At 32.4% G+C, this 27927-nt stretch overlaps 1 protein-coding gene across 2 annotated transcripts; it reads right to left on the reverse strand.

Annotated features, from left to right (window-relative positions):
• Positions 1 to 12040: 12040 nt before the first annotated feature.
• On the reverse strand, positions 12041 to 18255 carry LOC25498248 (pentatricopeptide repeat-containing protein At1g06143). Of its 2 annotated transcripts, none has more exons than XM_013593132.3 (3): positions 16164 to 18255; positions 15657 to 15809; positions 12041 to 14451 (listed from the first exon to the last, which is right to left on the reverse strand). In XM_013593132.3, the coding sequence occupies exon 1, from the start codon at positions 18016 to 18018 to the stop codon at positions 16294 to 16296; it is 1725 nt and encodes a 574-aa protein (XP_013448586.2). In that variant the 5' UTR covers positions 18019 to 18255; the 3' UTR covers positions 12041 to 14451; positions 15657 to 15809; positions 16164 to 16293. The 2 variants fall into 2 exon arrangements, with proteins under 2 accessions (XP_013448586.2, XP_024625908.1); XM_024770140.2 differs by having other exon boundaries at positions 15657 to 15828.
• Positions 18256 to 27927: the final 9672 nt, after the last annotated feature.

The raw sequence follows: 27927 nt of genomic DNA on the forward strand, positions 1-27927 counted from the left end.
TATAATTATTAAACAACATTATTCTTTATGTTTTAATATGTATGTAAGTGAGTTTGCTTTTTTTTTTAATTATTATATTGTTAAAAAATATTTTTTTATGTTTAAAACGAAAAATTATTTAGATTAGTGTTTGAAAAGAAAACATCACTTTTAATTTATGAGAAAGAAATACAAAATCTCTTTCAAAAAAAATTTTTTTTTTTTTCTTTTCATACAAAATCTCTTATCTGTTTATACCAAAATCACTTTTGGATGTTTTATAGTGATGTACCGCCTTTTTTTGGGACATTGGTTTTCAATTTTTTGTTCCTTCTTCATTTGATTTAGAGGTTTCCCTTGTAGTGTGTGTTTCTTGTTGTCTCTTAGGCCTCTTTGTTAGTGTTTCCTAATTTTTTTTTTGTCTTGTTTTTATTTTTTTGGGGTGTTGATTCCTTTTGTAACTGTTCATGTACCCCATGTATTATCTCTCCTATAAATATATATTTACTTGACCAATGAAAAAAAAACTGTCCCAACCCATTTGTTATAGATTATTAAAATATGTTACTTTGAAGCTCAGTAATTTTGTAACCCAAAAAAAAAGAAGCTCGGTAATTTAAAGAATAAATTTTTTGATTTTTTTTTTTTTTGAAGATAGAAATTATTGTGTTTGTTTACCAAAACAAAAATCATTTACAGAAAACCGTTACAGAAAATTATTTTCAAGAAATGGTTTCTAAAATAACTTTTCATTTGAAGCAGTTTTTAGATTATTTGCAACCAGTTGTTATTTATTCATAAAAAGATAGTTTTACAAAATAAGTTGTAAAAAACGGACTTTAAGAGTTGTTGATCCTTGATAAATAGTGATTTTTCATTTTCTTTTTCTTATTTTTTTTAGTGATTATAGTAAAATAAATTTTTTAAATCATATAATATTATTATATTATTGTGTCTATTTTGCAACAGATACTGTCAACCCTTCCAAAAGGTCATGATGAAGAAAAGGATGGGGATATTACTCCACTTGAATCTAGGAGATTTTTCTTGGCTGACAGAGCATATAACTGGACTATGGAAATCAGCAAACGAGATAATAATCGAATACAAGATGTTGTAAGATATGACTAGAAATATTATTAGTAAAATTTGACAAATTAACATATGCTACACTTGTTGCAAATATCATATACCATAAATTTGACATTCTGTATCAACTAATTTTTGTATAATTGTTTTTGCAGTATTCTACACATATACCATCGAATAGAAAATTTCGTTCAAAGCTTGGAGTGATTCAATTTATACTCCATGAATCTTCAAAAACTAAAAGCGAGAAGAGAAAGTCTGCCAAACCGACTAGTGGATCAAGACAGAACTGAACTTGGAAATTCAAGACAGATTTACAGGGCGAATTAATGCAGATTTTATCATTTGTATCATGTGGGTTAACAAATACTCGCGCTATGTTAAAGGGTAGGATATATTTAGTCAAGTGTTTATGCTGAATTTTTCAATGATTCCGCTGAAACCTTGATACTCAAAGTTTTGCATCATTGAAGCATTCAATAAAAAAAATACTTGAAAATAAGTACACACCATTGATATAAAATAAACTTGTTCACACAACCCAAACTTGTGTTTCAATTGAAAGTATCATAACCATAACATAAATAAACATAACACAAATAACTAAACATTGCATGAAATTGTTCAAGAAATTAAATCAATGAACAGATAAACAACATACTGTAATTGAAACCAAATAAAGACTTAAAGCTTTATGTAATTTTACTCAGTGAAGGGTGAGGTTTTAGTTCTATTTTATCCTCTTCCATTCATAGTTCTTAATCGAAACTCATGTAATCAAATTTTTCGTCCTTCAATTATTTTTTGGCCATGTTGGTTGAAGTTGGTGATTGTTTAAGAGCACGTTTCTTCCTTCTCCTTGATCGGCTTTTGTTTTTCCTTGCGGTCCGTTCAATAAGAGGACTAGAAAGCAGCTGGTCTGCAGGTATTTTGCCTCATATACAAAGACAATCAAACAACTAAGACAATAGTCAGCAGCCAAAGGTATTTTAAAAAATACAATCATATTTCCTATTTTTTCTTAAAGAACACGCATATAAAAGATAAAGAGTCAGAGAGAGAAGAAAGACACAAAACAATTTATACTGGTTCCTTCTTAAAGAACACCCCTTGCACTTCCAAGGGATTTCACTATAATCAATCTTGATTACAATTTTCTCAAGGACACTCCCAAGAGACTTCTCAATGCTCAACCATACAGCAAGAGACTTCTATGCTCTAGGACTATACCTAAAGACTTCTTTTGCCGAAGAACCTCTGCAAAAGACTTCGCTTGCTTAAACACAACTTCTTAAGACTTTACACTGCTCAATCACAACTGACTGAGACTTCCTAGGTGCTCAAGGTTTCACCAAGAGACTTATATGCTCAGGCACGCAAGCAAGAGACTTTCTAAAATGTTCTTGCACTCTTTCTAACTAGTGAGTGTAAACTGAACAAATGAACAGACTCACTCCTTAGGATTTCTAAGATATAAACTTGAAAATAATCCTTAGTGTTTTGCGCTATTTGACATGACAGAGTTTTGACACAGAAAAATATCTGAGTCTTGTTGCTTCTTCTTCAGGTCTTCAGCTTCTTTTATAGACAGTGATTTGAGAGACGTTGAAGAAGAGTGCAAGCGCAAATAGAGTCGTTGAGAAGCTTCAATCACGAACTTTGGCCCTTTGCTTGATATGGATAGTCCTGTTAGAAAGTACTGTGAATCTCCTTTGATGAAAAGGGAACAATTTTAAACTGTAATCCCGCTCAAATTGATCAATTGATTAAAAATGTGTTAAACACCTGACCTTAAATGACTCGCATTGTTAATAATGACTTCTCTGTTTCCCAAAGACAGGTATTTGAGCGAGTGAATTTATAAGGAAGATCAAGATACAGAACACAAAAGATTTGTCAGTGAAAATGGTATTAGGCAATTTAGGCACATCAAGATGCCTATAAAGAGATTAAGGTACAGAACACAAATGTAACATAAATTTGATCCATTCGGGAAAACTGATAATGGGAAGATTATTATGCTGTTGACTACCATGATCGTAGTAAACATCAAGTTGGAAAATATTAATTGGCATGTCATTAATATCAGCATGCTTTTTTTTCAAGAAATATTGATTTCTTTCTTTTCTTTCTTATGTTCTTCTAAAAGAAACAACATGATCTTTCTTTTAGAAAAAGGTAAGAAAGAAAATAAATGAAGCAATATTTCTTGAAAAAAAAACATATGAGCTAGTTGTTTTTGCCTGCTCGCATAATTTAGAGTCATAAAACATTTTAAAGAGAGAATGATGTAGTCCGCGTCTCTACAACTCTATCATATTTTAATCAAAATCCATATACCTATGAATGTGTTAGCATTTAACCATAGAGATGAAAAAGTGAATATATTGTGTGAATAATGTAAGACGCTTATGAATATGGGTGGAATTTAAATGTTTGTATGAAAATTTAAAAGAACTCAAGAGAACATTAACCTTTGAGGAAGCAAGGCGTTTTTTCTTTCAGGTCAGTATCTTCATCACCATGCAAAAAAACAACGAATTCCCTTAACTATGGATTAGGTGCTCAAATAAGACCAAATTCAGACAAGTTTCTATCAGTTTTTGCTGCAGCAACAACAATATCGGCATCATTCCAATCAATTTCAAGTCGATTTTTCTTTTCCAAACTTGGCACAAGTCGGCCAGCCACAAAATTGTAATGCATATGACTTTTACCCAAGTGCATTGTATAACTTGCTAAAAATCTCAGAGAAATAAAATTGGTTGCTTGGAGGATCAAAGAAAGAGGAAGAATCTTGGTAAACAACAAGCGACAGATCGATGTTTGACAAGTACATTCTCTCACGGGGTGTTGGTTGCTCAGGAACAATCACAACTTTTTCAACTAGTTCAGTCCTTTCCATTTTGCTTCCAATTTTTTTTCTTCTTACCATTGAACTAGTTCTAATACACAATTAGTCAAGATTTTTAACCCTCAAAGGTATTTTTTATTTCTAATTGTTAGAAATAAAAAAAATATATATTTTTTGGATGGATTTGTTGGATCAAATTTCCAGCCGTACTTTTCACCAGATATCTTTATGATGCTCTGGCTTGGCTTCTGACGCATTGCTTACCTTGCTTCACTCTGTATTGGTGTAATCATGTCCAAAACCTACAAAATGGTGCGGAAAACATATGTAATAGCTTTCTGGCATAGTTTCACATGGCGTAATAGTTTAAATGGCATACATGCAGATAATTATACATGAATATATACCTATCCTCTATCTATAACGTGATAGCACCAAAACATAGATTAAACCATATCCATTAGGTAATAAAGAAGACTAAGCCTCAAACTAAATCAAAAGATCAATTGCATAACACTACATCCTCGACAAAGCAATAAGAACGAATTTAAACTAAAGATTATATTGAATACATAAATCATATACAACCATTCAGATTAACAGTGAAGGTGAGAAAAACATAAGAAGGGGAGGATGAATTGTGTTAGCTTTTTCTTCTTTTTAAATAAGTCCAAAGTTGTCCTCGTGAGCTTAGCTCAGTTGGTATGGACAATGCATAAAATATGCAAGGTCCGGGGTTCAAACCCCGGCCACCACCAAAAAAAAAAAAGTCCAAAGTTCAGCTTCTGATCGAGTTCAGAATCTGAAACAATGTTCAGAGTTAAGTGCAGCGGGTATAAAAGAAATAAAGAGAAAGACACAAAGCAATTTATCATGGTTCCTTCCATAATCCGGAAGTAGTCTAGTCCTCTTGTCACTTATAAGAGATTTTTCACTATAATCACACAAGATTACAATTGCTCAAGCACACAAGCAAGAGCCTTCCAATTCTCAAGAAGACAAGCAAGAGACTTCTTACAAACAAAGATTACAAAGAAAATTGTGTAAGTTGAACACTTGATATACAATCAGAAGTGCTCACCAAATGCAACACAATTCATACTCTAAGACTTATGAATTTCTAAGATGTGAAATTTGATAAGAATTCTAAGTGTTTAATGTGTATACAATTTGACAGAGTTATGACACTTTGAAAATATTGCAGAGTCTTGTAATTTCTTCAAGTCTGCAATCATTTATATAGAGGTTGAAAAGAGATATTGAAGAGTGTCAATGCATCATTAGAATCGTTAGAGAAGTTTGATCAAACATCATTGATTTGGTTAATGTCCTATGAAGGAATGAATTTAAAACCTTTCCTTTATAAGGAATTAACCGTTCGTTTCCAATAGAGAAACAAATGTAAGCTTCGTGCAAATGCACAAAGGATGTTGGAGGTAGTGGTCATATTATTGTCCTTCACTGTCCTTTAATGAAAATGATATCCATTGAATCTCTAAAACTTTAGAACATATTCATAACTTCAGCTTGCAGAGACTTCTGCACCTTTGGTCTTCAGCTATCTAGAGTCAGAGCATTCCAGCTTCTCGGTTGCCTTCAGAGTCTGACTTCTTCACATTTTGGCTTGCCTTCAGAATCTGACTCCTTCATATTCTGGTTTGATACTTAGGTTCTCTTGAAAATTCTTTGCTTTACATTTGTTCTTCCATAACCAATACATGATTAAGACATTGTAAATTTTTGTCTATGGTCCTGCACACTTGAATAAATATTAGCATATCCAATTAATCTTTTATTATCTTGTTATCATCAAAACTCAAGAGGCATTGTTAAAAATTTATTTTGTTCAAAAAAAGAGCACTACATAGGTTCCTAGCTATTTACATCCAATCTCGACACAAAAAAGAATTTAGTTACCCATAAGATGTATAACTAATATAAGAGAGTTGATAGATGTTGGAGATGCATCAACAAGCTTGAATCCAAGCTTATTAGCCCTTCAATGGTTGCTCACACTCTCTGCCCTTTGTTTTCTCTCTATTTGTTTCGTATTACATCAATTAACTCCTACAAAAATGAGCTACACCTCTATTTATAGAAGTTCTGATATTTTAAGTTTGCTAGGCAAAGCAAGGGTCACCTAGCAAATCGAGCTTTCTACCTTGAAGGGAAAAGCCAGATATTATTCGTATATTTCCTAAACCACCTTAGTTTTCTAGGCAAGTCTGCTAGCAAGCCGCCTTTCACATTTCCTTTTGAAACACTATGTTTTCGCTCCCTTTCACCTTGCTCAACTTGCCTGGCTTGGCTTATGGTGTGTGTACTTTCCTCGCTTTGCTCGGTATTGGTGTAGCCATGTCTGAAACCTACAAAGAGGTGCCGGAAACAGACGTAATAGCATTCTTTCTTTCATAGTTTCACATCATAAATAATTTTTATATACAATTAGAGGTTTTATATTGAATTACTTGCAAACCAAATCAATATGTGTTATAGAAAATAAAAGTATTTTGGCACTTATCATTGGTCCATCTGGAAGTTATATATGTATTGATCTGATCTTTTTCGGGAAGATAATAATGAATGTATAGCCACTGGTAGAGAGTAACTCTCCTCTTGAAAATGGGTTTTAAAATATTTAAGGTAATCCCTATCCATTTTGAGTGGTTAGTGGAACCTTTATTCTCCTCTAATCATTTATAGAGGTTTGTATGGTTGTTAAGGATGGAGTTTTTTTTGTGTTTGGCGCTTGATGTTGTCACCTTTGATGCTTCTTCCATGAGTGTTGTTGGTTTCAATGACTTTGATTGGTTTTAAGCTTTGTCCGGGTATGAATTTCCCCTTAGGAGTGGTGATTTTTTAACTTGTTCCTATGATTGTTTCTCTTGTACTATTTTTTATGCTACTTTTTTAGTACTTCTTATACTCTTTTGTTTTCCATTGTAAAATAATAGTTTGCCATTAAGAAAAACATAAGTCAATAAATTGTCAAACTTTTAAAAAAGAGAACAAATCTAGATATAATGCAGATAGATTAAAATTCAAATAATGATACAATAATTTTTTTTTTAGACTTTACTTACCTTGATGGAAACATTCTTGGTTAGAACTTACTTACCTGGATGGAAAAGTTATTGATCAGACTTTACTTACCTCCTAATTGAAAAAGTTTGATCAACAAAAATTGATGTGTTTGGTCCAAATTTCAACCAGGCACATCAACTTTTTTTTACCCAACTTTCTTTTTTACACAAGGCCCAATGTAGTAATTTATAATAGCATAACTAGGGTTGAATGTACAATCCGACAAAATAAAAAATAGAATTCATTGCATATCAAACAAATAAATCTAAAAAAATAACAAACAATACAAGATAACACCACTAATTTTTTTTCTCAAACTGACCAAGCTTCAACCCTATAAACATCAAAATTTAATCTTTTTTAGATATGGAATGACCTAAAATGTAAACAACTTAAATCTTGCTAAGAAACTAGCCAATAGTCATTGCAATATTTAATGTTGTTGTGAATTGATTTATAAATTTATTGAATAAATTGACAAAGAAAATAATTTTAAAAACCTATCAGATCTTGATGAATGCATTGCTTTATTGTTGAAAGAAAAGATGAAGAAAAAAAACAATTAATAGATTATTATTTTGTTTTTAAAAATTCAGGTTTTAATGTTAGATAAATCATGCAAAATTGAATTGTTCTCATTCTCATAAATTAAACATACATATTGAATTCATGCATTTGAATCACAGACAACAAATCCAATTATATGCACGAAACATAAATATATCTTGCAAAAATGCATATCTTCCTCATTCTTCATGTATTAATTGGAGTCACAAACAACAAACTGAACTATATGCTTCAAACACAAATATATCTTGCGAAAATGCATATCTTTCTCATTCTTCGTGTATTAAATATGATTTTTAAACTCATGAATGTCATGTGAGAAAGATTATTATATATATATATATATATATATATATATATATATATATATATATATATATATTAGTAATAAGAAGTAATTGTAAATCTTTTGTTTTTAGCAAAGTAATTGTAAATCTTGTAAAAAAAAAAAAGAATTGTAAATTTTAACCCCCTAATAGGTTTATGTATTATGTATCTATTAGCTATCAAATATCTGATTTTTTTAAAATAATCTCATATAATTTGTGGATAACTTATAAATTATATCAATTACCACTTTGAAATTAAAAGAGGAACATTAACAACGTTAATTATTTATTTCATATTTTCTTTATCTTTATCTTTTCATTTGTGTTTGTATTCCCTTAACAAAAAAAACTATTCATTTATATTTTCTTCTTTTCGATTATTTTCTTTTCACATATTGTAAAAATAAAAAACAATTTTGCAAATACATCGGTAAAAAAAATTGTAAGTCTCTAACTATTAACGTATACTATTATGAAAAATTCATTGTGGCTCTGGATATTTATATATTTTATTATACTTTCCCTATCTTTAATAAAATATTTATTGTTTTTAGATTTTTTATTATTAATAATCCTTATTATTATTTCTTTAATTGATTATATATATATATATATATATATATATATATATTCATATTTAATCATTTAGCTATATGTAGTATCATTTTTAAAATAGACTTATTAATAACAAAATTTGGTGCCATTTATGTATGAGCCTCTAACGGTCCCCCATTTTGACCCTACTCAAGGCCACCAACTAACTGTAACATAATGTCTTCATAATATCTTGATATCTTGATCTTTTAAGAAAATTATAAATCGTAAACGAAGGGATTTGAGAGAGTGAAGTTAAAAGGAAGATCAAGATACTAAACAAAAAACATTCCCTTGTGAAAATGGTATTGGGAAATTTAGGTATATCAGAAAGCCAACAAATTGATTAGGTTATTGAACACCATATTGTAACAGAAAGTTGATTCGTTAGGAAAAACTGGGAATGAGAATGTTGATGTTGTTTACTATTATAATCATAATGAACATTTAGGTTGAAAATATTAATTGCAAATGTAGAATCTTAGGTGAGCATATTAACATGCTAGTGAAGTGTTCGAATATTATAAATCTCATAATGGACAAGCTTTTGAAGATTAGGGAAAGATTTGAGAACCTGTAATGAAAATGCAACGGTAATTGAAGGAGTTGATTTGGAGAAATGTGAAAGTATGAAAGCTAAAAATGAAATATTTAAAACAATTCAGCTGGAATATGTACCAAACAACTTGTTAAATTGAAATCAATTAGAAAAAATAAACTTTTTTGTTCCTTAAATGTATGTCTAATCAATTTAAAATTAATTTGCAAAGCATGGTTTCTCGCTGAAATCAATTAGTAGCAATAACAACAATGCAAGGTGTTACCCATTTGGGGTTGACTTAGTGGTTGGCTTGGGATCTTGGAGTTTGCTCCTCTAGAGGTCTCAGGTTCGATTTCTTCTGGTGTCAATTTCGATGGGCTAAGTCCATACAGAGCTTGCTCTGACTTTAAATGGGGCGCCCACAAGTGGGCGGTGGGATTGGTCTCCTCGGATTAGTCGATTCTTGAATCAGATACCGAGTTTAAAAAAAAAAAAAAAAAAACAATGCAAGGTGTTTTATTTCATATGCAAAAATTGCATTAATAAAAAATATAAATAAGGATGTACCAAAAACAAAATATATATATATATAAAAGGAATGACTTAAATATATGAAATGTTAAATGATTAATATCAACTGAAAATAGGAATGAAGTCAACTGCAGTCTAGTCTACAACATTCCACATTACAACCTAACTTAATTATAAACTAATCTAACTATGTGGTTTATACCAATGATGCAGAAGTAGTTATCAAAATTACTTCTCATCAGATTTCAATGATCACTGTTGTTCTGCAGCCAATTCAAATTCAATATCACAAGTTTCTTCACCACTCCAAAATCAAAACAAAAAAAATTATTTAGACAGAGACCTAAGTGTACATTCTAAACCAATTATATTGACCCACTGAATGAAAACATTTATATCTCATTCTAATACTATACTATATTACCTAAAACCTACCGTTAGTAATTATACATTCACATTAATACATACTATGTCACACACCATACATTCTTTTGAACACCATAACCTACTCCAATGTCATACAAACCATAACACTTCATATAACAAACTTCCTACAAATTAATTCAAAATAAAAACTAAGTTTCAATACGATCTAGTACAAAAAACCAATAAGATCCATAAAATATGAGATTTTGAGAAAATAAACTTGGTTTAATGTACAAATATATGATGGACAAAAGAACAAAATACATTTAACCCTTTTATGTAAGAGTTACATTATTTGTTGGGTTATGACTCTTGTTTTTCTTGATTGTGTTGGCCATAGTGGTGGTGAGCACCTTTTTTTTATTTATTACTATTTTTTCTACAAATCATATTAATGTTGAACTGGAAGATAATATTCTTGAAAATTGGCATTTAACCGATTTTTATAGATTTCCGAGAAGTGGTAGGAGACGAGACTCATGGAACTTGCTAAGACAATAAAACATTTTGTCCGCTATTGACAAGAAAGGTATATCTGAAAAAGCTTTGTGACTCATCAATGGTTTCAAATCAGTCGTTGCCAAATCAAGATTAACAAATGGCAATCCTATGATGATAAAGACATTTCAGACAAGTTATATATGCGTGCTATGGATCTATCAATTTGGAAGAGAAATAATTTTCAACATCTAAAATAGGATATTGATAATTGTAGAGGGAAATTGGACCGTGTTCGATGTCAGGTTCATGCTGTTATTAGTGGAATCCTTAATGTATGATTCCCTTGTTCGAAAGTCAATCATTTAAGTATTCATTTTATTCATATTATAAGATCCTAAACTCATTTAACACAAATTAAGAAAAGTTACTACTATAAAAAATGGGTATAATTTGTGTAAAACCATACTAAATTACATTTTGTATATAGACGCATGCTAGCAACACTTTTGAACACTATCTCTGATACTCACTCTTTTATTGGTTTAAATCATTGTGGATCTACACTTCGAAAATAGTGACAATACAATGGGGTGGGACATACATTGATTTCATCCAATGAAAGAGTGAGTGATAGAGAGAGTGTTGAAAAGTGAGTGTTGCTAACATTCTTCTTAATGGTATTAATAAGAAATATATTGGAAAATAAATAAAGTAAGTTTATTTAGAAATTTGCAAAGATCATATATTTAAGTGGGTCCACTGTCATTATTTTTTTTTTTTTTGTCTTTATCTCTCCAAATAAAATAAATGGAGAAAGTTATACATGGAGTGGATCTTAACCCAGTTTTAATAACACTCAATAACTTGAGATTGTTTTTTCAAGTGTAAAAACTGTAGCACGTCTTTTTATTAACATTTGGTCTACTTTTTTTTCTCAATCAAAGAAATGTATTAAGTAAGCAAGTAGGAGGAGCCTGAACCCGTTCCAAAAGTAATTATTTCATTAAAATTCTTTGGAAGGGCAAGCCCGAACTGTCCCTAGAAAGAAATGAAAGAATGAATTGTGGGGTGGGGGGAGTCCCATCACTGGGAAGAATTGGTGGATAAACTCTGTTCAATCCTAACCATAGCATCCGCAGCTAGGTTACCTTCCCTAACTATGTGAAAACAAACGCATCGACACTGTTAAAACAATGTCATACATTAATTAATAACGGCTGCGTATAGCGTATCGACGACGAACCGCTACATTAATCGTCATAGCGGCGCGAAACCAAATAGCGGCCACTTTAGGTTTATTGCAGCATATCGGAGCAGATAATGGCAGCTTCAGCCGCTATTTGATTTTAGTAGGAAATTTTCATATTGACCCTATTTTTAACCTTTTTTAGTGGTATTTTGTGGACTCAGTAAACCCTAACATTATAGATGGTTTCGCTCTTTTTTTTTTCTTCTTCTAGTGTATGGTTTCTTATTCTTTTTTGCTCCTCTCTTTTCTTTTGTTTTATGATTTTTTTTTTGTTTGTTCCTCCATCTTTTGTTTTATTTTAAATATAAGTTTTTTTTCTTTGAGAAATATATAAGTTTGTTTATACTTTATAGTATTATTCATGTAAATTGTCCAAAAATAATCAAATATCGGTGACCGTTATAGGCTATCCTGATATCCCACTTTTGGGTCGGCCACTGTGTACCAGTATCCGGAATTGACTACAATAGTCATACAATTATTCCATCTGGTTTTCAGCTTCCAAGGAACATGAGAGCTTGAACCAAAAGTTTTTACCACCAAAAGCTTTTACCACCGTTAAAGAATCGCTTTCTAACCAAATGTCATTCCAATTTAACTCCACAGACTTTTCATTCGCAAACATAGCTCCCAATAACTCAGCCTCAAAGCCCGTGGCATACCCAATATTCTGTGAAAAGCCCCCTAAAAAGGTGGACTGCCAGGTTCGAAAAACTCCTCCAAATTCCAATGGCACCACAAGAGGGTGAGCCAAACCCAGACCCATCTATAATTTTAATACATCCTAACAGAGGAGGGTGCCAATAAACCTCCTAGAGTCTGTTCTCCCTCACGCTACTGGAATGCATCTGAACTATTCTGAAGGCCAAACAGCTGTGTAACCTTAAACTCAGCAATCGAATTACTATTCTTGACAACCATCAACTTGTAACTCAGCTGAAGAGAAACAATAACGCTGTGAATTAGGCTAGAAGCAGAGGTGCTCTTGCCCTAAAAAAGGCTGTGAATTAAGCTAGAAGCAGAGGTGCTCTTGCCCTAAAAAAGCCTATTGTTTCTCTCCAGCCATATGAGCCAGATAACATGTTGTAAGCATGATCTGCTGGACAAGCTTACTCCAGCTGTTGTAACCATTAAGGATTAAGGTGCACCAATTAGAAAGATCAAGGTTCAGGTCTGTTCCAGAAATAAGCCATCTCCATAAATTCTTAGAGTAAGAGCAAGTAAGGAAAATATGAGACGAGGTCTCTAAATGACTTCTGCAGAGACAACAAATGGACGCCAGACTGCATCCCCTCTTTTTAAGGTTGTCATCAGTGGGCTTCTTATCATGAGCCCATCCCCAAAAAATAAAGGATCTGGAGGGAAGAATGAATTTCTGCCAGATGAGCTTGCACCAAGGAAGCTGCTGAAAGTTTCCACAAATGTGTAAATAAGCAAGCTTGTTGGTCAGCACCCCATCAGTTGCATTTGTCCAATTAAGAGTATCAGGAACAAGAGTTAAGGGTATAGCAGTGCTAAGAATATGTCTAGTAGCAAGCATAGCATCCTTTTGCAAAAAATAATCAGGAATATTCCCTCCTTCAACCAAATAGTTTGCAACTTCCATATTTAGGAATTGATGCAAATGCTCAGGGATACCCGAATGACCCACAATGGTACTAGAAAACCATTTATCAGTCCAGAATAAGATAGATTCCCCGATTCCAATTGTCCAAGTAGAGTGTAGAGAGATCCTGTCAATATAGGTGAAACAACTGGTTCTAGGCTTTCTATCCGTCAACTTCCAGCAAAGATGCATTAGAGAGGCCTTATTTACCAAAGCAGGGTCCTTAATAGCAAAACCTCCTGCTTCTCTATCTTTAGACACATCCTTCCGTGCCACAGTGCATAACTTCTTTTGCTTGCAATCTCCACTCCAAACAAAATTTCTAATCATCATTCTTAACTTGTTCAGCAAACTATCAGGCCATTTATACACCTGGAAAGTGTACACCAGGATGCTGCTGCGCACAGCATTAACCAACTGCACCCTCCCCTTAATGGTAAGCATAGATCCTTTCCAAGCAGCCATCTTAATATGCAATCTGTCAACTATGGGTCCGAGATGAGCACCTTTAGGTTTCCCTTTAAACAAAGGAATTCCTAGATAAGGAAGAGAGCCATGTCGGAACCCTGTGATAGAGGCCAAAGCTTGCTTCCTTGCCATGGACATAGTGCTAGTATAGAACCTGCTTTTGTTAGCATATTTATTCATCTAAATTGGGTAATTTATTACGAAATACTAAGCAGAAGATAATTTACAAAGGAATTGATTTACAACATAGAGATTAGTCTACTTAATGTGTTAATGTAGGTTCTGCCTAGTGTAGAATATTTTTTTCCTTCTTTTTTCGTAAGTTAACAGATGTAGGATGAGGTGCAACGCAAGGATTTTCCAGAAGGTCACCCATCCTAATATGACCATCTCTCAAGAATGCTTAACTGTGGAGTCCAGATAGGATTCCGAGAATTATTGTTGAGTAGAAGTTGTTTTAAGGAACCGCTAATGCAAACTCTTTTAATTACTGCCTCAGTACAAGACCTTTGTTCTATGCACATGTGTTTCTTTAGAGTTGCCTTACTTAGCTTCTTCTATATATCCAAGTTCCCAAATCTTTGCCTCACTTTTCTCTGCTCACAAGATGGCCTCGTCTTTTGTGTGACTCTTGCTCCGCTCATGCCTCTGTCCATACACTTTCATCCTTCACGGATTTCTCAGTTTAGGGAACTATCACATTGAAAGAGAAAACTAGTGAAATTGAGGTAGACAACCTAATGCATTATAATCTCATGAATATAAAGTATGGGAACTCTCACAAGTCAAAAACATCCTATGACTTGTGTGATAATAAAAGTTTTAACTTGAGTCTCATGTAACATAATTCAATCCAGCTTGTTAGACATAAATATCACAATGCAAAAGCTCTCCTCTCCAAAAAAAATAGAGAAATGATATTTGTACAACCATTTTGTGACAACTTTTTGACAACTTTCTCTCTCATACTCACATTATCCTCTTATTCTCTCTCTTCCTTTTTCTCTCTCCATTATTTTTATCCAATGAAAAGAGAGAAAAAAAAGTTGTCACCAAAAGTTGTATGAAATGGTTGTTCAAATATCACTTCTCAAAAAAATAGGCTCAACTATAGACATTAAAAGAATCAGGGTGCAAGGAAGGTGGAGCGACAAAACAAAGTCTATAAAAGAAGAGAAATCGATCTTTAAAATATATTTTTTTTCAATAAAAAAAAAAAAAAGGGCAACCCGGTGCACTGAAGCTCTCGCATATGCAGGGTCCGAGAAGGGTCCCACCATTTGGTGTATTGTACGCAGTCTTACCCTATTTTTTACACAAGAGGCTGTTTCCAGGACTTGAACCCGTGACCTTTCGGTCACATGACAACAACTTTACCAGTTGCGCCAACAACTTTTCAATAAAGATTTTAAAATAATATGATAACACACAAATACCATAGCTTCGTCATTGTTGCGTGTTTTCTTGAAATGCACCAAATGGTTTTTTAGACCCCCTTAAAATCTGGACTGGGGCACAAATTTTTAAGGTCCCCTAACATTGACACCTCTAGATACAATGAGAAAGAAGATATAACTTATGCCTAAAACATGTACAGAGTGATAAGAAAGAAAAAAATACAGTTATGGAGCACCATGTATGCAACGATGAATGAACCATGGTTATTGCATTAAGGAGCCCTATAAACTAAATTTATTATGGTTCTCTTGAAATGCACCTAATGATTATAAACCCAACTACTGTGATCTTAAAAAGAAAGCTAAATAGGTTAGAATTAGCTGAATCTGAGATGAAACAAACAATTATGAATTTTCTGATAGATTTGGATGATGAGAAAAAAATGTTTCTGCAACCTATATTGATAAGCTCAAGATGCAATGCATTTGTACATCACCAACCTTTAGAATCTAGATCTTCCAAATACTCTTCCTTTTCTGTTCCAATGCCAAAGAGTACTTCTCAACCCAAATGTTTAGATTATTGAGAGTCGGATCAATTTCTTTCAATAGTCAAAGTACCTTCCTAGACACATTACTTCTCAAATTATATTCCTGTTCAGCAACATAAAAACTGTAAATAAAAACGAGAAGTTCAGCATGCTTTGAAAAACAATGTTGAAAAATAGATTCTACAATCTATTGGCATGTCATTGCTCCAAAGGTTTACCATTAGGAAGAGACCAATAATCAAAGACACAAAACCAAAGATAAACTAGGGAGGATAATAGCTAAAAACACCACGCCAGTGACTAACTATTAAACACAATAACCAAAGATGTAAACGAAGAAGAAAATGTATCTAAAAGAACCTTACCAAACATCTAATTTAACTTGCAGGTTAAGCAGTCAAATGACATCAAAAATTGACTAGGTAAAAATGAGTCAAAGAAACCTTTGGAGTCATACCTTACAAGAGCTTATCAAGGTTTGTCTTCGACTGTTCAGCTATGTACAGCACAATTTACATCATAAGTTCAACACTAGTTTAATAAACACGATCATCCTTCTAACGACACTCCAATTTGAAGAGACAGAGTCAGTAAAGAACAGACCCCATTTCTGGTACAAAGCCAGCTAGCCTCAGCTGTTCATCCAGTTCAACAAGCAACAAGTGAACCTGACCATAAGATGGGTGACATTTATCAGAAGCCGCAAAAACATGAATTTCTTTGTTGATTTCAATCCAGCTAGACCCCGGACATCTCTTCTCTACACCCAAATCCTTCATCTCAGTCCGGATCTTCGCAACATCACTCCACCTATTCACTTCAGCATACATATTAACAAGGAGACTATAATGCCCACTATTACTTGGCTCCAGAATCATCAGATTCCGAACTGTGACACGAGCAATTTCCAAGTTTCTATGAACCTTACACCCATTCAACAAGGCCCCCCAAATGAAACTGTTCGGCTCAAACCGCATTCCTCTAATCATCTCCAAAGCATCCTCAAGCAAACCACCTTTGCTCAATAAATCAACCATGCATCCATAATGTTCAACTTGAGGACTAATACAATAATCCTCAATCATACTCGTAAAAAATCGGCGACCCTCTTGGATAAACCCCGCATGAGTACAAGCAGTTAAAACACTAACAAACGTGACTCTATTTGGCCTTATTCCTTCCCTCTCCATTTCCGCAAACATCCTTAACGCCTCTTTTGCATAGCCATGTGCAGCAAGTCCATCAATCATTGAATTCCAACAAAACAAATTCTTCTCTTTCAATTTATAAAACACCAAAAGCGACCTTTCTAAACTTCCACATTTGGCATACATGTCGATCAATGACGATCCAATATAAACATCAATACCAAACCCACTCACCATCAAATAAAAATGAACCTCTTTTCCAAACCCAAGTGCACCTAAATGAGCACAAGCCGAAATCACAGTTGTTATCGCAACTTCATCAGGAACCACCTTTCCTTCATTGACCATTTCATGAAAAAGCTTCACCACTTCACCATATCTCTTGTTCTTCAAATAACAACTCATCAAAGTTGTCCACGAAATTATATCTTTCGAAGGAATTTCTTTAAAGAAAAACTCAACACGCTCAATGTTCCCCAATTTCGCATACCCATCAATCACCGCGTTCCAAGTGGCAGTGTTTTTTCCTTCAGGCATTTCAACAAACAGTATCTCCGCAGATTCCACATCATTATTCCTCACATACGCTGAAATCATCGTCGTCCAAGCATAAACATCTCTCGCAGACATTTCATCAAACACCTTCCTCGCGTCACACACGTAGCCTAAACTCGAATAAAACTCAACCAGAGTTGTTTGAACAAAGACATGTGAATCAAAACCGTATTTCCACACATGTCCGTGAAGTGTTTTACCGTTAACAGCATCTGTTAACAGCGTGCAAGCCTTAATCAAAGACGAAAATGAATAACTCGACGGTATGACACTGCTTCGGAGCATATGGATGTAATGTAGTAATGCTTGGTTAGAGGAATGGGAATGAACGCATGCTTTGATGAGTGCATTGTAAACAAGAGTGTTTGGTTTTGTAATTTGTGTGAAAGTGGAAATTGCAAAGTTTATGTTAAAAGAAGAGAATGATGATGAAGCGGTAATGAATTGGTTCATAAGGAAACAATCTTGGTTGAAATTGGTTTTGAACATTGTTGCGTAGATTGATTCTAGTGTTTTTAAATTGGAGCATTGTTTAATGTGGTTAAGGATTGTGTCTTTGAGAATGTTTTGTATTGTAGTTACAAGCATTGCTTCATACATACATTTCATAAACAAATGAAGTATGAGTTTGCAGTTTATGGTATAAGGAGCGATGCTTATTGTATTAATAAATGATATTCTCCAATTATGTCGAATGATACTACTCTGGTGACAATCCTCGTACTTGTGCTTTTTTGAATTGTGAATTTGCTTCTCCACACAAAATTTTGATATGTGTCACGTGGGTCCCACTAAAATAAAAACTCAACTTTTTTGACTCTCACTCACTCTCTCTCTTCCATCTTTTTCATTCACCTCCTCTCTCTCAAGATACCTCACCACCATCACGGTTGTTTGGTTCAAGGTTGCTTGTTATTCCTTTTTTCCTTAATAATTCCATACTTCAGACTTTTTCTCTTGACCACCTTTAATTAATCACAAATTTTGATCATTTCCTTACAAATCCTCCTATATCAAGTTTCAAACTTTGGTTTCTTCATACCCAGAAAATAAAAAAAAACCTTCTTCATATTTTGCATATTTTTATTCAATTTTTAATCTAAAGATTTATTTTTTAGCTATAAATATGCATAATTTGTTGAACTCTGATATGGGTTTTTCCTTTTTCACACCTATACTTAATAACTTTGAAGCTTTGATCTTTTATCTTATAAAAATTTCATCTTTTTGATTTAGAGCTATAATCATGGGTGATTGTTTTTGTAAAAAGGAATGAGAGCCAGATCATAGACATGTTGGTGTTTCTTGTATGCACAATCATAATCACAATCACAATCACAATCACAAGAATCATGAACCTTATGTGAATCAATCAAAAACCCCTTTTCAACAACCTTACCAATCACCAAACAAACATACCCCAAGTCCAAAACCAATTGCTCAAAGATCAAATACAAAAACAATTCTTGGTAAACAATTTGAAGATGTGAAACAAATTTACACACTTGGGAAAGAATTAGGAAGAGGGCAATTTGGTGTGACTTATAGAGAAGGGGAGACTGTGTTGCAGAAGAGAGAGAGAGAGAGAGAGAGAGAGAGAGAGAGAGGAGAGAGAGAGAGAGAGAGAGAGAGAGCGCGCGCGAAAGTAATTGAAAAAAAAAATTACAAAATTACCAAAACACCCTCACAGTGAGGTGTGTACAAAGAGTGGTATAGAAAAGGGTGTTTATAGATCATTTTTCTTCCAAGAATGATAAGTATGTACTATGGTGGCATTTAGGGTGGGTGAGGGAAAGAGTTTCCCATGATGGGAAAGGCTGGTTTTTGAGGACAGCTGGAGGTTGTCACCTGTTGAGTCTAAACAAAAAAAAAAATTCTAGCTTTCATATTTTAATATTGTCTATCCTTTTACTGATTCACCACCCCTTTTATCATGACAGCATAAATTACTTTTACTAACAATTTATTTTTAATATACACCATCTTATTTTGTATCAGAATACTTTTCTAACTCAGACATAAAACTGTAAGTTTGGTGAAGTTCTTCATAGGAAAACCCAGCAAAGCCAAAAAACCAAATACTCTCCCTACTATTGTTTAAGGAAAGATTCTTTGAAAACATCAATTTTTCTTTCACTTGCTGAGAGAATTTTGACAATGGCTGTTGGAGAATTTCCTTCAAATTTGTTCAACCACACCCATCAGATCTAGAACAGCTATTGTTTTTAGTCAAAGAAATGTAAAGTTTTTCACAATATGTACGATTTACCCACTTAATATGTACAGTTAAAAAAGGTTATGGTTCTATTGATGTGGTGATTTCTACATATTTACATTTTCTTGTTGTTGTTTTTTAGATCTGAACTTTTAGTAAGAAAAATTGGTGGAGATGATGAAGATTCCATTGTAGAACATATGAAGATGAATAATTAATTTTTAATTAAAATTATGTTAAATTAAGTTGACATATCTCAATAATCTGGGTTTTTTTTTTTTTTTGGGGACAAATCTTAGAAAGAAGAAGAAAAATTACAAGGGTGATGGTGAGCGGTCAAAACCCAGTAAAGAAAGAAGAGGAAGCATGTTTTCTATGTGAATATAATATTCATTTGATATTTAAATAAATAAAAAGGGTAATTTAATTAGTTAAGGCAATTAAATTTTCTCACCAAAAAAGTAATTGAATTTAATTAGTCAGAGAATGATTTCCTTTTTCAAAAGAAGAACACCGTACCAAAAAAGTGAACAACAGGTTGCCAGTGTTTAATCTTAGTCGTTGAATATTTTTATTATTATATCAATGGTTCAAATTTAACTTTTCCATAATGGGAAAATACTCTCCTTTCCTAGGCTAAATGCCACCATGTACTATATATTTAACGTAATGTTTTTTTTTTTTTAAGGAATATTTAACGTAATGTTAACCGGTGTCTTCGGGGGACTAGTTAAGAACGTATTAGAAATTGTGTTGTCAATCATTTAAAAGTAAATAAAATGTATTTTTTAATTTAAAATTTTTTCTTTATGGTCTTTCGGGGGACTAGTTAACATGACTCATATATTTAATACTTGAAATCATTGAATGCTATTTATTGATTATATTTTATTATATGGAATATTATCTAACTCCACGTAGTCGTTTGGTTGACCGTCTGCCTATTTGGATGAATGGGTAGACGGCATGCAGGATTTATTATTTTATTACTTCTGAGTTGTTTGAGGACTAGTTTTGGAGCTACCTCCTTTTACCCTTTTGCACGAAGTCTAGTTAGACTTTGATTAAGGTGTCGGGCATTTATGTTTTCCGTCATTTATCTGTTGTTGGATTTTATGTGTTGGGTCTATCATTATGTATTTGAGACGTAAGACATGGTGTTGAGATTTTATTACTCATGTAGTTGACGATATTACATGTTGATGAGATATTTACGTATGATGATTTTCCGCTACGAGTTTAATGAAACTGAATTTATACATGTTTTGAGAAAACGAAATTGTGACACCATGAACTCTTGTGATTTAATTGAATTAATTGCATGATTTATTGCATAAAGGATTTAGGATGTTACAGATCGGGCCAAGGGGATTTTTCAGGGTGCTTTTGAAATAATGCTTGCTTAATCTCCTCCTTAGTAATAGGCTCCATTAGAAATAAATAATCCTCCATAGTAATACAAGGCTGAATAATATTAAGCATCGGTGTGTGATTACAAATATTAGGAGCAAACATAACATCAGAATAATCCTTGGCAACTTTGCAAAGCTCCTTCTGGCTAGTAACAACCGTGCCCTACTTGTTATGAAGCTTTATCACCTTCTTAGTCTTTTTTCTTACGGTTGCCGACATATGAAAGAACTTAGTGTTCATATCCCCATCTTTCATCCAATGCATTTTAAGTCTTTGCTTCCAAAAAACTTCCTCCTCCTGTACAAGCAGTCGGGCATGGCGCTCAATCTCCTTTCGAAACTGAACTGAATTCACACCGTTAGGTGAGCTCCTAATTGATTCAAGAAGGCGAGTGCACTGTTGGATCTCCTCTTGAAAGTGAATTTTTTTCCTCTTACCCCATCGATGTAACTTAGATGAGCAACGCAGAACCCGATCAGTCACTTCTACAACACCACCATCATTCTACCCTTCCCGTTCATAAACTATTATAACACTTGCCAAAATGTTGAACTGGAAGGACTCTCATATTCGTATTTCCTTCTTTGTTTCTTTCGGTAACTCAGCAGGAATAATAGTTTACAAGCTTTTATCACTAATGTCTTATTGTTGTCAGTAGGTAGTATTATGTTAAACTAACAATATGTCAGAGATCTTAATGAGAGTACATGTTTACTGTCAGAGATCTAACTGATAGTAAGTATGCACATAAGGGACCTAATAGTAAGTTGGTGTTTAATGGAAGATTGATTGAACAAAATAGATAATTAAATGACATTCAGGGATTTCAGATTTTGGGAGTTGGGGATTAGAGATTCAATTTGGGGATATTGATTTTTAGTTCAGGAACCAAAATGACCATTTTCTACTTCACTTTAGTCCCTCTCACACATCAGATGTCATGTCATCGTAAAATATGTGTCACATCATCACTTAACAGAATTATTTAACGCCATAGACTAAAGTGATAACTGAAGTGCGGAGTCGGTGACTTCCTTATATTTAATCCTAAATCAGAGACCTTTGTGACAACGAGATGGAGAGTTAGGGACTAAAGTGACAATTTGCTAAGAAAAACACATGACCAATTTTTCATTGATAAATATAAAAAAGTATTAGACAAATACTTGTCTTTGATAAATACAACAAAAACAGAACAAATATTTATCATTAATATATAAAAAAAAAAAATATCAATTTCACTTCAATTACTTTGTAACTATTTTTTTAAGGGATACTTTGTAAATGTATAGTCATTCGTTCAATAAAAAACACATTTTCAAAGTAATTGAATGGAAGAGATAATCATGACAATTTGATGCATATATTCGAAGTCAACCATAATGTTCATAATCATTTCATTTAATTACTTTAAAAATGTCTAGCCGTTGGATAAAAAAATCATGTCTTAAATTACTTATGTTGTTTAATTTTAAGAGTAAATTACACTCTTCTTCTCTCAAAAATGCTTGAATTACACTCATCTCCCCTATATTAAAATAAGAGAAATGTTAACCGGTGCCTCCGGGGCACTGATTAAGGATAATAAAAAGGGAAATTATATGTTAATTATTGCATTGAAAATTGTTTAATTAATCCATAAATAAGTCAACAAAACTTCCTTTTATGGTAAGAATTTTCTTTTTTTGTATGCTTAACCAGTGCCCGGGGGCACCGGTCAGCATGACCCTTAAAATATACACTCTCCTTCCTTGAAAAGTAAAGTTGATACTTCCCCTCCTTTGTGATGCTTGAATTTCAACCCCCTCCCTTAATAATTAAATATACACTACACTTTAATTTATTTGAACATAAATAAATATTTTTATAATATATACTAATTTTGAATCATGATTTAAAAAACATTAGTTTGTTTTTTAATAATTTAAATGTCAATTATAATTAAATTTAAATATTTTGATATTAATTTTATAATTTGGAGTATAAAATTCACATTTAAATAAACATTGCTTAATTGACTTTAACTATTTTTCACGTATTTTAATTTTATTTTGGGTTGTTTCATATTTATAATAGGTTTAAAACTACATGTTAATAAAATTGTGAATAAAAAAATAGCGAAAAATATGTATTCAAATTTTGATTAAATTAAAATGAACTTTTAATATTAGTTTTCTTCAAAGTGTGTTAGACTATTTTTTTTTCTAGATTATTAGAAATAAAATAAAAATTATTGAGGGAGTAATGTGTAGATTTTAACATAAGAGGGAAGGGAAATGTAATTCAAACTTCTCTTAAGGGAGGGGAGAGTGAAATATTTTCTAATTTGTTTTGAATAAGAGGGGAGAAAAGTGTATATTATAACATAAGAGTGGAGAGGAGTGTAATTCAAACATCTTTGAGAGGAGGGAAGTGTAATTTACTCTAATTTTATTTGTATAAATTAAACATTGTATTACATTTATATAATTAATTAAATATATTTTGCATTTCATACTTTACTAGCATTTAACATAAAAATGATACTTATAATAAACTCGTGATATCCATGCTAAAGTTGAGACATTTGTTTAGGTATTCATATATAATCAAAGGATTCAAACCTTTGCAATTGAAATTCATAGTTTCCATACATTGTGAAGTGATCTTAGAAAGTGAAAATATGTTAAATCAACACTTGGTCGGGTGAAGTTATTTAAGGAAAAGTTTTTCCGTTTGTTATAACTTAGAAAGTCCTAATTCTAATTTTAATTGTTGTTTATGTCCTTTGGAGACGCATGTGTTAATCTGATGATTCTGTTTTAACTCGGTCACTCTAATTGTTTTTTATCCTTTGAAGATATATAAGAAACGTTATATGCCATCGGAGAAGAAAAAGAAGGTGTCACTACTCCCTCCAAAAGTGGAGATAACACTAGCAACCCGATTGAAATCCAGACCTCTCAGAAGGAGAATATATAATTGTAATTACTTGATTTGTGGATGCTTCCACTTATAACACATTATAAGATGCTATTAGCTTGTAGCACCGACACTTTTATTCTAATGTGTGGCTAATATGATCATAATAAACATCAAGGTGGAAAGTCTTGATAGGAAGGGTAGAATCTCACGAGAGCAAAACAACATTTACGAATTCTATAAAACAAGAGTTGGTAATTTGTACATAGACACCATTTATTCTCATACACCCTTGTACACCCCATGCATTAGGAAGAGAAAAGAGAAGAGAAAAGAGAAAGTGTGCTTATGCGGGATCCACGTGACTACGTGTCAGATTTTTGTGTGGGTGTCAAAAGGTGTATTGTCACCTAAGGATGTCTATGTATCATTACTCTTGTCTTTAATAACTCTACACTCAAGTTTGAAATGGAAATTTATATCGAAGTAATTTTGTCTTTAATTCTAATGCTCAAGTTTAAAATGGAAATTTATATCGAAATTTTTGGTTTGGAGAAAAGAGAAAATATGCCAAAATCTTTGTGGTAAAGTGCTTATAATATCCTGTGTGATTGAAATTGAAGTTTCACATAAGAGAGGATGAAGAACAAATGAAAGGAAATAAGGAATGAATCGGGTTGTTAAAAGTAGAATGATTTTTTTTCTGAGATTTTTTTTTTTTTTTTTTTTTTTATGATATTTTTCTTTTACTTTGGATATACTCCCATTAGTTTCAATTATAAGCAAACTTTCACTTTTTAAATTCATTGAATAAAGGGAGCTTTTATGAAGAAGTTGGGGAATAGACTTTTTCGGTGAAGTCGTTTAATTCAGCCAATCAGATTTCAAGCCATGATACGTCATATGTTGGGACAAATTCTAATATGGATCACTTGTTTCATATGTTCCACCATAGACAAGTTTATTTCAAGATCTTAACAGTTAGATTTGTTTGGTCTCTATGTTATTGTGGTACACCCTATACACATGATTTTTCTTATTTTTCCAATTCTCTTTCCTCTTTATCACTCATTCATCTCTCTCATATTTCTTTCTCTTTCTTTATTTATCCATATTCTCTTTCTTCCAGATTTTTATCAAATCACTATGTCATTCTTCAACATCTTCATGTGAAAAAAATCGGAAAAAAAAAAGAAGAAAAAGAAATTACAAAATAAAAAAAAATAATAATAAGTAATTACATTTGCATAGAAACAACAACAACGTAAAAATGCAGATGAAGCTATAGATCCATCACAATAAACCTACCATAGATTCAAAAATGTCAACAACAATTTTGGGTATTTTTTGTTGAAATTAAATTTATTTATTTCAATTTGAGTGCTTAAAGTTACAAAACATTGCTTGAAATCACAAAAAAATGTTACTTTTGTTCATGAATATGAGTTGAAAATGAGTTTTTGATGATAAAATGACTTAAAGTTATGTTTTTTTGGTTTTGGGTCGCATGGATTTTAACCGGGTCGTTATGACCCGTCTAGAGGTAGAAGATGAAGTATTAAAAAAAAAAATTTTTAAAAAAAACATCTTCCAACATTATAAGAATCAACCTATGACCAACCATTTGAAAAAAAAAAAAAAAAACTCCTTTTTTAAAGATACAAATGTAAAAAATTCCACCGACCAAAAAAATCAATTTTTTTACTATACTACCGGAAATTATATAAAAAAACAATTATATTGATAATTTTTTTTGTTGATAATATTATTAAACTTTTAAAGATATCAAAGAAAAATCATAAGCAATAATTTAATGTTTTTACAAATAAAAATTCTTTTATTTGTAAATAATATATTGTTTTTCTTATTATTTATGTCATAATATATTGTTTTTCTTATTATTTAATAGGAAATTGATCATAAAGTCTATCATAACAGTGACACTAAGAGTACGACTGAGGACAATTTTGAAAAATTTATGGTACATAAAAATTCAAAATAAAATCACTTGTCTAACCGTACCCACTAAAGTAAAGTCATAGCCCTTATGTTTTAAAAATTGGACATGTCATTAACACAGCAAGGGTATTGAACTAAATTAAATCAATTGACTTAGTTGAATAGTTGGTCTCTATAAAAAATTGTAGGTTCTTGTTAATCGATGTCTTTAGGATAATACTTAAAGAATTTACAAATAAAAATTTTGTCTTAAAAATATTTAATAAAAAACATTTATTAATGTTGATATTTTGAAATAGTCATGAGTTTTCAAAATAAATAAATTTCTTTTGGAGATATTTTTAAAATAATAATGAACTATTAAAGTTTTATCTTCGATGTAAGTCAATCTGACAAACTATCACATTTGAAACCTAGTCAACATGGAAGGACATTGATCCGACCATCAAACAGACCAAATCGACTAACGATATCAAATATAATCAATCAGACCGTTGAGTATTACCTTATTAGAATAAGAACGAAGTAGGAATTTGGATTTTGAAAATCGAAATCTTCGGTGTAAGTCGATCTTACAAACTATCACATTTGAAACATAGTTAACATGGAAGGACATTGCTCCAACGATCAAAACGGACCAAATCGACTTAACGATGTCAAATATAATCAATCAGACCGTTGAATATGACCTTATTGAAATAAGAACGAAGCACGAACTGAAATTTTGGAAATTGAAATCTTTGATGTAAGTCAATCTGACCAACTATCACATTAGAAACCTAGTCAACTAGGAAGTACGCATGTCCGACAACTGAAAAGAGTCTAGGTCACAAACGGAAACTGTAACACCCCATTACCCAAAAGCAATTAAATACAAAATATTCATCAGAGTAATTCACCAAACGGGCATGCTACACTACATTTCAAAATTTCTTAAATAGAAAATAAAACTATTTAATAACCAACATCAATTTGCAGCGGAATATATTCAACATTAAAACCATTATCAACATATTAATTCTCCAATAGAAATCTTGGCATAAAAGCCTCATCAAAGAAATCTAAACAATCATAGGGCCACATCATCATGTTCCAAAAATTGATACATAGGAAAGAAAACAATAAGACATCCCATCCCACGTATCAGAGTCCTAGACACGACACTTGAGCCACCACCGACTACTCAGGATCACCTGCAAGTTACCCATAGGAAGGGCAACATTTTCAAGCAGAAGGGGTGAGATTCACAACAATAAAATATAGATATCAAAATCATAAATTGAATCTAACACCCTATTAAACATCAATACATTATCTTGTAAATATAAATATATGTTTCACAAAGCAATAACTTATCTTCAAACCATTTCATCATAATAGGTGTATAATTATACATACATCAACAACAACATCATCATCATCATTATAACAATTACCACCAACAACAAAGACTCATGCATGACATGACGACACCACTAAGACCCCTCAATAAATGCAATTATGCATGTGGTATCAAACAGGACCGAAGCCCTCACCGCTTTTGAATGGTTAAAGCATTCATCAGGACCGAAGCCCTCACCGCTGTGAACAACTAGTGCTCCAGGACATGAGTCATCCCGCTGTTTATGCATATTCTATGGACCTACTTGTGTATATCTACATACAACTTGACCATGCATACATTCTCATATGACTCCGAAATCCATTCAACATGTATGATTTAATAATGTAACATACATAACAGCCATCAACAACATCAACAAACAGTAATCCAGCAATCTAGAAAGATGCCCAACCAATGACAATTATGCTCGAACAACAACATCAATCATCACCATTCAAACAAGCACAACCAGCATATAAAACTGGGTAACTCGCCTCGCGAGCACATCTGCTCGCTATGGCGATCTCACAAAACAGGTTGCTCGCCATGGCGAGTTCGAGGCGAACTCGAGGCGAGTGAAAATATGGTGCTCTCGGGAGTTTTGACATTTTTCTCACTCAAACTTCAATTCTAAGCTTATAATCTA

This window comes from Medicago truncatula, chromosome 7, assembly GCF_003473485.1.
Source record: "Medicago truncatula cultivar Jemalong A17 chromosome 7, MtrunA17r5.0-ANR, whole genome shotgun sequence".
NCBI lineage: Eukaryota > Viridiplantae > Streptophyta > Magnoliopsida > Fabales > Fabaceae > Medicago > Medicago truncatula.